Source organism: Micromesistius poutassou (assembly GCF_964030765.1).
Source record: "Micromesistius poutassou genome assembly, chromosome: 9".
NCBI classification, from domain to species: domain Eukaryota; kingdom Metazoa; phylum Chordata; class Actinopteri; order Gadiformes; family Gadidae; genus Micromesistius; species Micromesistius poutassou.
Window position 1 is genome coordinate 9,960,544 of NC_140279.1, and position 14,081 is coordinate 9,974,624.

At 53.1% G+C, this 14,081-nt stretch overlaps 1 protein-coding gene across 3 annotated transcripts in view; it reads left to right on the forward strand.

Annotated features, from left to right (window-relative positions):
* LOC311353510 (cyclin-dependent kinase-like 5) overlaps window positions 1–14,081 on the forward strand; it is a 29,291-nt gene that overhangs the window by 8,356 nt on the left and 6,854 nt on the right. For all 3 annotated transcript variants that reach the window (XM_084473426.1, XM_084473424.1, XM_084473425.1), the window contains exons 4-13: window positions 3,672–3,717; window positions 3,853–3,989; window positions 4,769–4,889; window positions 6,718–6,777; window positions 7,986–8,076; window positions 9,323–9,512; window positions 9,981–10,061; window positions 11,134–11,300; window positions 11,837–12,857; window positions 13,903–14,007. In XM_084473426.1, the coding sequence (XP_084329552.1) occupies window positions 3,672–3,717; window positions 3,853–3,989; window positions 4,769–4,889; window positions 6,718–6,777; window positions 7,986–8,076; window positions 9,323–9,512; window positions 9,981–10,061; window positions 11,134–11,300; window positions 11,837–12,857; window positions 13,903–14,007 (2,019 nt within the window). The remainder of the gene's footprint in view (window positions 1–3,671; window positions 3,718–3,852; window positions 3,990–4,768; window positions 4,890–6,717; window positions 6,778–7,985; window positions 8,077–9,322; window positions 9,513–9,980; window positions 10,062–11,133; window positions 11,301–11,836; window positions 12,858–13,902; window positions 14,008–14,081) is intronic.

Consider the following 14,081-nt stretch of genomic DNA (forward strand, 5'->3'; position numbering starts at 1 on the left):
CATTTTGAGGGACTACTTTCTTAGCAGCGGTGGAATTTCACTTTCACTTTGCTCCGGTGTAGCAACCAATTCACTACAGCAGAACGTAAACAGAGAAGCGCACTCCAGGTAATATCAGTCCGCTGCTGCTGTAGCCTGCAACTTCAGGGATTATAAACTAAATGCGATGCAAGGGTAGTTTTATTTCTAACATTATTCTATCAACACAGACATTTACATAGATAGTCTGGCGTTATAATTGGTTTGCCTCGGGTGTATTGTGGAGTGGGTAAAACTGTTTTTATTGGCAGGCTTGCAGTTCCCCTCGACTTGCACTAGCCTAGCACCAGCGATTTCTGCAACTAGAAGGACTGAATGAAAAGTGTTGAAAACGGTCTCCAATGATAAATAACACACTGGCTCACTTGGAAATTAGGTCCGATGTCCAAAATTCCGAACTACCCCTTTAAGGAGTAGGTAGGGGTTAGACAGTACAGAGACAGGTCATTAAGGAGCAGGTAGCAGTTAGACAGTACAGTCAGGTCATTGAGGAGCAGGTAGGGGTTAGACAGTACAGAGACAGGTCACTAAGGAACAGGTAGGGGTTAGACAGTACAGAGATGGGGGTTCAGACCCAGAACTGAAATGGTCTCGCTGGATGTTTACCTCCTACAGCTGTGAAGCTCTCAGACCCACAGTGCTATAAAAGTCAGCGAAGGGCGGAGAAGAAAGCAGGTTATTAATAGATCTTCCAGACTGCGTGGACAACAGCAGCGCTGTGATAAATGACTTCTCCGTCCCGTCTGAGCCGGGCGACCCGATCTATACCAGAGTCGATATTCTGCATGGTTTCCTTTCTCTCTTTTCTTGGCCATCAATTGTATTGTTCAGAAAACAAGCGATCAATAAAGGTTGTGAATCAGGCTATAAAAGTCCGGCCCCATCATCACCGGATGAGGGATGAGTGAAGCAGGAAACATGGCTGACTTGTTACTGTTCCTAAAGAGTTAACCTGCTTCACCTCTGGGCGTGGTAAAAGTCAACGAGAAGAATCCTTCATCTCCAACACTTGATGGAGATATGATGGAGGAGGAAGATCAACTCTAGGCCAATTGGAGTATACTGGTTGATACTGGAGTCTGGTGCTACTGGATTATACTAAACTATACTGGACTATGCTAAACTATACTGGACAAAACTGGAGTATACTAAACTATACTGGACTATACTGAACTATACTGGACTATTCTGGACTACTGAACTATACTGGAATATTCTGGACTATTCTGAACTATACTGGACTATACTGAACTATACTGGACTATACTGAACTATTCTGGACTGTACTGCTCTAGACTGGACTATACTGTACTATACTAGACAAGGCCAGTGGCGTCACTGCGTCAGCCTGCAGTACCTCTCTGGTCCTCTAGAGACGAGGCCAGTGGCGTCACTGCATTGGCCTGCGGTACCTTGCTGGTCCTCTGGGGACCAGTGCTCAGTGGGGCGTCCCAGCTGGCCTGGAGAGGGGGGGTATTTTAAACAGCAGAGCAGAACTGGGACAGTAAATACCTGGCTGTGGTAAGCAGGTCACCTTCAACCCAGTTCCTACCGGCCTCACATCATCAGACAGGAGGGGGAGGAGGAGATGCAGGAGCAGAAGGAGGAGGGGGGGAGGAGGATTAGGAAGAGGAGGAGAAGGCGTAGGAGGCCTGCCTCCTATCACTATGCTCTCCTCCCTCAGCTCCCCTGGTGTACCCAGGATATTTCTGGATCTTTCTAAAGTCTTGTCATACAGTCTGGGCTCAACAGCTTGTCGCTTCCATCGTCTCACTCTCTGTCACTCTGTCTTACTCACTGTCTGTTTGTCTCTGTCTGTCTCACTCTTTGTAGTCCATAGTTTACAGGGTCTCTCAGCATGTCTCTGGCTCACTCCATCTCAATGTGTCTCACACTCTGTACCGCTGGAACCAGCTATGCACAGCTAACGACATGCTAGCATCACTAGGCTAGCATGCTAGGCTACCGGTGTTAATAAGTAGAACATGAGCGAAGGAGGCCATTGGAATATTTGTATTGGATGTTTATAGGCTGGCTTCAAATAATACACTTTGAGTTTTCAAATGAATCCAATCAAGGAACTGGTTTGTACTGGTTCTGAGGACCCTTCATGTTTAGTGTGTGTCATGTTTAAGTTACAAACACCAGTGTTAACGTGAGTCCGTCTTAACACAACCACACAACCTCCAGACAGCAGAGAGCTACCGGTGCCAGGCTGGGAGCGGAATGTGGAATGTGGAATTTCCTAATCCTGGACTCAGAATGCTCCAGAGTCTCCTCTAATGTTGCACTACGGAGGAGTTGTTTTCAAGAGCTGCAGCCTTCTGGTGTCCAGATAATAATATAATAATAATAATAATGTGTACTATCAGGACAAGGACATCAAAACAAGACGTCCTGAAGGCATCACTTCTGGGGTAGACTACCCTCAGACCTAGACTACTCCTTCTACCCCACATCGGCAAGGAGCTTGTTCCACCACTGCAGAGCCAAAACAGAGCAGAGTTGTGACTTTGATGATCCACCTTTGCTTGCTCTTAGCTCTTGGCAGTACCAGGCACCCAGCTGAGGTAGCTTTAAGAGCTACTATGCTAGTTCTCCCACTGTTTGTTGTGTGTGATAGCAGGCGAGTTAGGGTGGCCCCTCCACAAAGTCCAGGTAGTGTGGAACAAGCCCCAGTGAATCATTCACTCAGCTCTGAGATTTCTCCCACAGCTTCCCAGGGCAAACTCTGCACCAGGGAATTCCTTAAAATAACGTGTCACGCAGAACGCCTGCGCAGCAGAGAGGCGCCGGGTTCTGTAGCAGAACGTGTGGTCGTAACGTGATGCAACGAGCGAGTCATAAAGAGGTGCAACGAGTGTAGCAGCAAGGCAAATGATGTGAGCCGTGATGTCAGCCGTCATGCCATCACGTTAGCCATCATACTAGCAACTCTACTTGCAAAGATGTAACCATTATGCTCGCCATTGTGGTAGCTATCATACTAGTCATCATGCTAGTTATCATGCTAGCCATTATACTAGCCATCATGCTAGCCATTATACTATCCCTCATGCTGTCCACCATGCCGGCCCTTGTGCTATCCACCATGCTAGCCCACATGTCATCCACCAGGATAGCCCTCATGCTATCCACCATGCTAGCCCTCGTGCTATCCACCATGCTAGCACACATGCTATCCACCATGCTAGCACACATGCTATCCCCCATGCTAGCCCTCATGCTATCCACCATGCTAGCCCTCCTGCTATCCAATATGCTAGCACACATGCTATCCCCCATGCTAGTCCTCATGCTATCTACCATTCTATCCCCCATGCTAGCCCCTCGCTGCATGGATGAATGTAGGGCAGGGCTGTGCGCCGCGGGGCCTAAATAGGGCAGGCTAGAGAAGCAGGCCAGCGATGTCTGCCTCTTCCATGGGAAACGTCTCTTTACTGCTAATGACTGCTCAGTGTTGTTACCATAACCACTCAGGTCCATACTGTGGTTAGCAGCAGTAATGGTGACAGCATTGATCGCCAAAAGGGTCGGTAGCATTGGCAGTGATCTGTACTGAACAAAGCACAGCCCCTGACCACTAACACTGGTGTCTGATTGGCTCGCCTCTGTCTCTCTCTCATATTCAGGAGACCAATGAAATTGTGGCGATTAAGAAGTTCAAGGACAGCGAAGGTAAGCTCATCATCATCATCATCATCATCATCATCAACATCATTAACTCCTCTATGACCTCCTCCTCCTCCTCTATGACCTCCTCCTCCTCCATGACCTCCTCTTCCTCTTTGACCTCCTCCTCTCCTCCTCCAGAGAATGAGGAGGTCAAGGAGACCACGCTGCGGGAGCTGAAGATGCTCCGCACGCTGAAGCAGGAGAACATCGTGGAGCTGAAGGAGGCTTTCCGCCGCCGAGGGAAGCTCTACCTTGTCTTCGAGTACGTGGAGAAGGTACGTCCCCGGCTGCACCCGGCTTTCCGACCGCCAACCACCGCTGCCGACCACCTTATGGACCTGATGGACCAAACCACTCACATTACATTTACATTCAGCGTGTTTAGCAGACGCTTTTATCCAGAGCGACTTACAATAAGTCCATTTGTCAGAAGAAAGAGAAACAACAACATATCGCTGTCGGTACAGTAAGGATGTTCATAGAACCACGTGCCAAGCTCTAAGAATCACTTAACCCATTCCCCGTATACAACAGAGATAGCTAGGATAAGATGCTACACAATGCTAAGTACTATTTTTAAGTGCCAGGACGTACAACATACAATAAGTGCATACATTAAGTGCCGTAAATAGGCAAAGAAAGTCATATCAGGAACGAGCTGAAGTTAGCATGAGACAAAACTAGCCAAGCATGAAACAAGCTAACCTAAGATGGGCAGATACGAGCCAACATTAGCCAGATCTAGGTAAAACTAGCAATGAAGGTAGAGTATACAATGTGTCCTTCTGTCTGTCTTACTCTCTGTAGTCCATAGTTTACATCACTCTCAGCCTCTGGATCACTCCATCTCAATGTGTCTTACTCTCCGTGCTGCTGGTACCAGCTATACACAGCTAGTGACATGCTAGCATCATTAGGCTAGCATGCTAGGCTACCCGTGTTAACAAGTAGAACCTGTGAGAAGGCGGCCATTGGAGCATTTGTATTGGATGTTTATAGGCTGGCTTCAGATCGTATACTTCATCGTGCAATATTGTGTTCTCTGCCATTGCAGAACATGCTGGAGCTGTTGGAGGAGCTGCCCAACGGCGTGCCCTCAGAGAAGGTCCGGAGCTACATCTACCAGCTGATAAAGGCCATCCACTGGTGCCACAAGAACGACATCGTCCACAGGGGTAATGACGTCATCCCGTGACATCATCGCCTTCCCTGCCCATCGGAGTAGGAGGAGCAAGAGGAGGAGGAGGAGAATTGGAGGAGGACTGGGGCGCAAGTAGTGGAGGAGGAGTTTGAGGGAGTGGAAGGGGAAGAGGAGGAGGGAGAGGAGTAGACGAAAGCGAGGATAATTGGAGGAGGAGAAGCAGAGGGTAGTAAAGGAGTGTTTCAGGAGATGTTTGTGTCGAGTACGGGCTTAACTCGCAGTGCTGACTTTCATCTTAAGAACAGGCAGCCTACTTTGCCATTTTCTGGACGCTATACATCCCATAATGTTAACAGTGCTCCCCATGGACGCCACAACTCCTGAAATAGCTTGTCCAGGACGTCCGCTACGAGGGCATCCTGCCCTCTGCTGACCCTGCAGAAGAAGAGCTGCGTCGGGGGAGCCGTCTCACCCCCTGCGGTGCCAGCGTCCTCCTCCCTCCTCCTCCCTCCTCCCTCCTCCCCGACTCTCACCTTCTCCTCCTCGTCTGCAGCAGACGTCACACCGCGCTTCTAAAAACGTCTCCCCGCTCTGAAATAGCTTCTCACGCGGAACTGTGGCAGGCCCGTTGGTTAGGCACCAGGAGTCAGCAACTCCACCTCTATGACCTCCTCATCCTCTAGGACCTCCTCCACCTCTATGACCTCCCCCTCTATGAACTCCTCCCCCTCTATGACCTGCTCCTCTATGACCTCCCCCTCTATGAACTCCTCCCCCTCTATGACCTGCTCCTCTATGACCTCCTCCCCCTCTGACCTCCCCCTCTATGAACTCCTCCCCCTCTATGACCTCCTCCTCTATGAACTCCTCCCCTTCTATGACCGTCTCCCCCTCTATGACCTCCCCATCTATGAACTCCTCCCCCTCTATGACCCCCTCCCCCGCCATGACCTCCTCTTCCTCTATGACAGGAGGTCTGGTTCTCTCACAGAACCAATCAATTTCTCCAGGAACAACAGGGTCAATCTTGGAGATTATATTTACATTTAGGGGATTCTGCTGACGCTTTTATCCAAAGCGACTTAGACCCATTCATGCACACATTTTCAAACCAACGGCGGTGTCAGCCACGCAGGGCGACAGCCAGGAGCACTCGTCAGGAGCAGTTAGGGTGAGGCGTCTCGCTCAGCGACACCTCAACACTCCACTAGTAGGAGCCGGGGATCGAACTAGCAACCTTCTGGTTACCAGCCATTCCGTTCTCCCTCCTGAGCCACTGCCGCCCTGGGCGTTCTAGCAGTCCATGCATAGTATTCTATGCTAGCAGAAGAACACCCTAGTTCTTCTGCTACGATAGCAGGGCGAGGGAATGGGCCCCGTGCAGATCTGTGTTGGCAGGGCGGCGGCGGGCAGATGGCCCGTGTGAGCTCCTCTTGGCATAGACGCTGGCCCACACCCAGATCACGCCTGCAGACGGATTACTGTACACCCTGACACGAGGAACCATAACAGGGAACACATCTCCTCCTCTTCATCTTCAGCTACGATCGTCCCTTCTCGTGGGAAGATGAGCGGTTAATGTGTGTTGTTAATCCGTCATGTTTTACGACTAACTCCTCTTCTCTGTGTTTGTCCTCTCCTCTCCTCTTGTTCACACCTCTCCTCTCCATTCCATCCTCATACTCTCGTCCTCTCTCCCCTCTCCCCTCACCCCTCTTCCTATCCCTCTCCTTACCTTTTCCAAGTCCACCTCCCCTCCCTCCCTCCCCTCCTCATTTCCCCCTTGTCCTCTCCACGCTCCTCTCAACCCTCCTCCTCTCCCCCTCCCCCTCTCCCTCTCCCCGCTCTCATCTCCCTCTCAGATATCAAACCCGAGAACCTCCTCATCAGCTCTGAAGACGTCCTCAAGCTGTGTGACTTTGGTGAGCAACTCTTCCTCCTCCTTGACCACCGTGGGTCTGACACCCAGCAGGTCAGACCGTACCGTCAGGGCGAGACTGAGTGTAGCGTCTATCTGTCTCTGTTCTACGCTCTGCCCGTGAAGCAGTGTGTAGTGTCTATCTGTCTCTGCTCTACGCTCTGCCCGTGAAGCCGTGTGTGTAGTGTCTATCTTTCTCGGTCTCTCTTCGATGAGGAACAGGCATGGGGCCAGGGGAGCTGGGGCCAATCTGCTCTCTGGTAGCTCCTCTCAGACACACAGAAGGAGGTGCTACCCACAGTAGGAGGTGCTACCCACAGTAGGAGGTGCTACCCACAGTAGGAGGTGCTACACACAGTAGGAGGTGCTACACACAGCAGGAAGTGCTATACACCTCCAGACACACAGAAGGAGGTGCAAAACACCTCCAGACACACATAAGGAGGTGCTACATACAGCAGGAGGTGCTACCCACCTCTAGACGCACAGCAGGAGGTGCTACCACCTCCAGAGGGAGGGGGAGCTCCTGGGGTCTCTACGTCTATCGTCTACGTCAACATTATCTTGAGCTGAGCATTTGATTTTTAACAGAAACAATTTCCCTCCTCTGCTGAGGTGGCGTTCCTGTGGTGGTGGTGGTGGTGGTGGTGGACCACAGGTTCTGCTGAGGTGGTGTTCCTGCGGTGGTGGTGGTGGTGGTGGACCACAGGTTCTGTTGAGGTGGTGTTCCTGCGGTGGTGGTGGTGGTGGAACACAGGTTCTGTTGAGGTGGTGTTCCTGCGGTGGTGGTGGTGGTGGAACACAGGTTCTGTTGAGGTGGTGTTCCTGCGGTGGTCGACCGCAGGCCGCTGGATGGGGTCTGAGAGGTGGTTTAACATCAGCTCCGCTATCAGAGTCCGAACCCCTCACACACTGAACATTGTACCCAACGCCAGGTTGGCTGTCTGGTCGTTACATCACAGAGACACGAGGCAGAGCCAGAGACATCTGCCGTCTTTGTGTTCTTATTGATCTGTGCCAATAATGGTTGTTTGTGTTGACTATTAATAATGTGTTGGGGTGGTCTATTTATAACATCATCACGTTGGAATGAGTCTGTTGTTGACCGCCTGATGAAGTACTAGCTGGTCTCATGGTTCTCCTCCCCTCTCCCCTCTCCTGGTTCTCCTCCCCTCTCCGGTCTTATGGTTCTCCTCCCCTTCTCCTCTCCAGGCTTCGCCCGGAACCTGTCGGAGGGAACCGACGCCAACTATACTGAGTATGTGGCCACACGCTGGTACCGCTCTCCCGAGCTGCTGCTGGGGTAGGTACCGCAGAACCGCAGAACCGCAGAACCAGAGAACTGCTAGAACCTAGAGAACCCTGAGAACCAAGAACCTGCAGGGACAGGACCACACCTGGTGGACTGGACATCTCCTGATTCGCTCCACACAGAGAAACCAACGCCAACGTCAAAATACATACAAATACAAAATACAATATATGAAGCAAAGATATGAATTCATTTAAAATATTGTCATATTGATGCGTTTCTAAAAAATTCTGTGATCTAAAAAGTACATACATAATAGATATGTATATGTATATACTATGGATATATACTGTATGTTTATAAAACGGGGGGCCTAAATCAAGCGATCTGATTGGTTCCCAACCGTTGTATATTGAGCGTATACACACAGCTATGACGCCCGTTCAGTTTACAGAGTTCAGTATCACTCCGCGCCTAACTCTAACTGTTGTTTATGTATATATAAAAGCGATAGCGTAGTTCACTGAAGCCTAAACAACATGTTGATTACTGGAGAGGGTGGAAATGTTGTAAAGCAATAGGCACACGGTCGGCAATTTAGCCTACTATCGAGTTCGAGTGAACTCGATAGAAGGCTAAATTGCCGGCGAACCAAGCTACCGTCTTTAGCCTAGCCTTCTCTCTGAAGGACGCTACAGTGTGTTGCATAGCAACCGCCGTACACTTTGCCGGCAGCCAGGAGGGACTACTTTTTTGTATTCGTTAAAAAAAAATGCTTTTCCGACTTTCTAGCTTTTTCAAAATTGAGGGTGTCTATGACTTTCATTTCGCCATATTTACGTAACCGTTTTATAAAAGCAATAGATCACGACAGGCCGTGGTATACGCTCATTATACCACAGTTAAGGGGCGTTGTCCGTCCCGACACGCATAATGATGTATACTTTGTGTACAGTGCTGATGTATACTGTGTTAACAGTACTGATGTATACTCTAAATGTACAGCACTGATACTATATACTGTATACTGTATGTACAGTACTGATACTATTTACTGTATACTGTACTTACAGTACTGATATTACATACTGTATACTGTACTCACAGTACTGATACTATTTACTTTATACTGTACATACAGGACTGACACTGTATACTGTACGTACAGTACTGATGCTGTATACTGTGTGTACAGTACTGATACTATATACTGTATACTGTACATACAGTACTGATGCTATATACTGTATACTGTACGTACAGTACTGGTCTTTGAGTGTGGCCCCCTGCTGTGCAGTGCCCCCTACGGGAAGGCGGTGGACATGTGGTCGGTGGGCTGCATCCTGGGGGAGCTGAGCGATGGCCAGCCGCTGTTCCCCGGGGAGAGCGAGATCGACCAGCTGTTCACCATCCAGAAGGTCCTGGGCCCGCTGCCCCCGGAGCACATGAAGCTCTTCTACAGTAACCCCCGCTTCCACGGCCTCAGGGTACGACCCGCAACCCCCCCCCCCCCCCACCCTGCCCCAACATGGCTGACAGAATCCCGGTGACAGAGAACTGCGGGACGGCACCGAGAATAGAACAGCCTTTCAGCCAATCACAGCCCTTTAAACACTACTGAGTGCCAACTGTCCCCTCAGCCAATCACAGCCCTTTACACACTACTGAGTGCCAACTGTCCCCTCAGCCAATCACAGCCCTTTACACACTACTGAGTGCCAACTGTCCCAGCACCTCTTATTCATGTTGGGATGGTGTCTGTGTGTGTTTGTGTCTGTTTGTGTGTGTGTGTGTGTGTGTGTGTGTGTGTGTGTGTGTGTGTGTGTGTGAGTGTGTTTGTGTCTGTTTGTGTGTGTGTGTGTGTGTGTGTGTGTGTGTTGTTGTACTCCTAATGGTGTGTGTCTGCTCTAACTGTGGGTCTGTGTGTGTGTGTGCGTCTGTTCGGTGGGCTCTAGTTCCCTGCGGTGAACCACCCCCAGACCCTGGAGAGGAGGTACCTGGGTCTGATCAGTGGAGCTCTGCTGGACCTGATGAAGGTGAGACACCTCCTCTTCATCCTCTTCCTCCTCTTCTTCCTCACTCTCCTCTCCCTCCTCTCCCTCTATACTGGGTCTATGCTGGCTCTGTGGTTTTGTGTAACCAGGAGCACCATGTGGGCGGAGCTCTCCATGTGGGCGAGGCTCTCCATGTGGGCGGAGCTCTCCCGGGTCTCCCTGTAGCTCATGACTCAGTGCCGCCGTGCAGCTCCCAGCAGCCTGGTGGGGGGGGGGGTCCACGGGAATACACCAGCGTGCACCAGCAGCATGCATCAGCATGGTCCAGGAGCGTGCACCAGCATCGTTAGCTACCCCCTGCTACCCCCTTAGCTACCAGGAGTAGCCTTTTCTCTCGTTAGCCACTAGGAGGAGCCTGCTACCAGGAGGAGCCTACTCCCTCGTTAGCCACTAGGAGGAGCCTGCTACCAGGAGGAGCCTACTCCCTCGTTAGCCACTAGGAGGAGCCTGCTACCAGGAGGAGCCTACTCCCTCGTTAGCCACCAGGAGGAGCCTGCTATCAGGAGTAGCCTGTTCTCTTGTTAGCCAACAGGAAGAGCCTGTTCTCTCGTTAGCCACCAGGAGGAGCCTGCTACCTTGTTAGCTAGGAGGAGGAGCCTGTTCTCTCCTTGCCCTCATGCCAATTAGCTCCATCTGTGAGTAGCGAGAGAGAGGGAGGCTTGCATGTGTCTCTGGTTAATGTGCTGGAGGAGGGAGGGAGGGAGGGAGGGGGGAGGCCTTAGTGAGCGTGTGGGCAGTGGTTCAGCAGCCTGACTAGTGTGATAACCAGGATGACTCATAATGTTTTGTTGGCTAGCCTTCCTGTATGCTGAGAGAATCTCAAGGCTGTGTGTGTTTGTGTGTGTGTGGGGGTGTGTGGGCATCTGTGTGGGCATCTGTGTTGGTGCATGTCTCTGTGTGTGTATGCGTGTGTGTGTGTGTGTGGGGGGGGGCGGGTGGGGGGGGATGTGGGCGTGTGTGGGGGCGTGTGTGGGGGCGTGTGTGTGGGCGTGTTATGTTGGGTACATGCATGTGTGTGTGTGGGTGTGTGTGTGTGCGTTTGTGTGTTTACCAGAACCTGCTCCTGCTGAGTCCGACGGAGCGCTTCCTGACGGAGCAGAGCCTGAACCACCACACCTTCCAGAGCCAGCGGCCAGCGGAGCGGCCCGCCCCCTCCACCCCCACGCCCGCACGCTCCTCCAAGAGGAAGCCTCACCACGGGGACAACAGCACCCCCAGCAGGTGGCCCAGAGCACTGCAGCCTCCATAAACAAATCACTGCATTCTAGTTCTGTCTCAGTGATACAACGTACTGTCAGAGTGATGTGGCTTGGCTGGGTGGTTCAGGAGTGGTGCTATACATATACATTACACCTCCCCGGGAGGTTGAAGAGAACGCGAGACCTAATCTAACTTTTGATTCCTCCTCCTCTCTCAATGTCCTCGTCCTCGTCCTCCCCCTTACTCCTTGTCCTCCTCCTTCTCTCTCCATGACCTCCTCTTCCACTACTTCTCTCCATTTCCTCCTCCTGTCCCACCTCCTCTTTTTATGTCCTCCTCCTACAACGCATCCTCCTCCTGCTCCTCTCCATATCCTCCTCCTCCTCTCTGCATGTCATCCTCCTTCTCCTCTCAATGTCCTCCTCCTCCACCTTCTCCTCCATGTCCTCCTCCTCCTCCTATTCCTTCATGTCCTCCTCCCCCTCCTCCTCCACCTCCACCTCCACCTCCTCCTTCACCTCCTCCATGGCCTCCTCCCCCACCTCCTCCTCCTGCAGGAGCCACCACCGGTCCAGCAGCAGGGAGTGTTCGAGCCTCCCTCGCCACGAGGAGCTCCACCCCCACACCGACTCCTTCCACAACGGCAGCGCCTCCGCCAGCCTCAGCCCCACCCTGCACCCCAAGAGCTACCAGCCCCCCCAGGGCTACGGGCCCCCTTCCGAGCTGCCCCACCTGGTCGCCGCCGGCGAGCCGCGCCAGGCCAAGCCTGACTTCGAGGCCTCTAGCCTGGGCATGAAGGCCTCGGAGGGCCCCGGGGCCAAGTACCTCAAGTCCACCTCCCGGCTGCAGCAGAACCGCCACTCGCTGGTGGAGGGCAAGGGCGGCGCAGTGCAGGAGAAGCACGGCCGCCACGGCTACAAGGAGGCGCACGGCCTGCTGCCCCCCACCTCCTCCTCCTCCTCGCGCTTCGCCTTCCTCAACCTGTCCAAGAGCCACGGCACGCTGAGCGACGCCAAGTCGGTGGGCAATCTGAGCGAGGTACACCTGCTGGCCGACGAGCCGGCCCCGCGCTACTTCCCCTCGTCCTGCCTGGACCTGACGGCGCCCGGCAGCCCGCTGACGCGCCGCAACGACCGGCTGGCCCACGGCGGCCGCGGCAGCACGCGCTCCGAGCGCGAGAGCAACACGCTGGACTCGGCCTACCGCCGCGCCTCCTCCCGCCACAAGGCCTCCGAGGAGGGGCGCTCCCCGGACTCCCTGGACCAGGGGGAGGGCGGGGGAGGAGGAGGAGGGGGAGGGGGAGGGGGGGGGAGTCACGACCACTCCCTCTCTGCCCCCCACGACCCCCTGGGGTACGGCCAGGGCTACACCAGCCCCTTCTCCTCGCAGCAGCGGCCCCACCGCCACTCCATGTACGTGCGGCGGGACCACCAGCGGCCCCACGGCGCGGAGGAGGGCCTGGCCCCGGGCCCCAGCCTGGCTAACCGGGCCAGCAGCCTGCAGATGCTTTCGCCCCAGCTGCAGCACCGCTCGCTGCCCCGGCACCCCGGGGGGCGGCCGGAGGACGAGTCCAGCAGGGTGAGGGTCTCTCTGCTCCCCCAGGGGGGCACACCGTCCAAGGGGGGAGGGTGGGGGGGTCCGGTCTGGGAGGGGAGGCCTAGGTCGTGGGAGGTATTTGAGGATGTGTTTGTGGTAGATATGGGGTGACTGCAGGGAAGCCAGCACTGATGTAACGGATCAGGCCTTCAGACGCCTGTGGCCTCCGTCTAGAGTTGTGCCGATACCGTTCCAGTATCAGATATTCCTCCGATACTGCCCGAAATGGAGTTTGGTCATCAGCGAGTACGCAAGTCTATGCTCCGATCTGATAAGATCACATGACACATTTACTACACAGGCAGAGAATATCACCAACACTACGGTGTTATGCTGCGTTCATTCAACGGTCGGAGGTGGAAAGTCGGAATGGGAGACTCCGTCCTACGTGCGTTCGAGCTACCACGTCGTAAAAACATGGATGCATAGACGCTTAACTACAAGAATGCAAATGTCTTATTATAATTATAGATTATAAATGTAAATTATCTCATTCTGAAAAGATAATATGTTCTCATTAAGTGCACCGACTATACATCGCTGTCATCTGTCAAGTGCTGTTAGTATTTACGATGCTAGACGCTGTATCGGTATACACTCTGTACCGGCCGACACTGTATCGGCCAATACCCAGTTCAGGAATCACAATCAGTATCGGGAAAGAATGGTATCGGATCATCTCTACCTCCGTCCCAGCGTCATGCTGGCCGTTAGCTTAGCATAGCTTAGCATAGCTCAGTGTTCAGCAGAGAGGCCGCCCCCCCCCCCCGTGGCCCCCCCGCGGGGCGCTCAGCATATGCGGCGGTGCTCTGTATGTGGCTCTGTGGTGCTCTGTATGCGGCGGTGCTCTGTATGTGGCTCTGTGTGGTGGGCGCGCGTGACTCATGCCCGCTGTATGTTTGTGTAAACACTGAGCGTCGGTGGGAGGGAGGCACTGTGTTTGTGTGTGTGTGTGTGTGTTTGTGTTTGTGTTTGTGTGCTTCCCTGTTGTCATGGTGCCGTCTTCACACCTCGTCTCCATCAACAGAGCGAGCAGGCGCCCCTGGACTCCGCCCACTCCACAAGGCCTCCAATCAGGGACTCCACCCGGGATAACTCCGCCTCCTTTCACATTCAGCGGCAGAAAAGCGAGGTCCGACCTGCTGTCCGTTACCCATGAGCCTGCAGCTAGTCCTGTGCACACAGCTAGCCTTGCAGCTAGCCCTG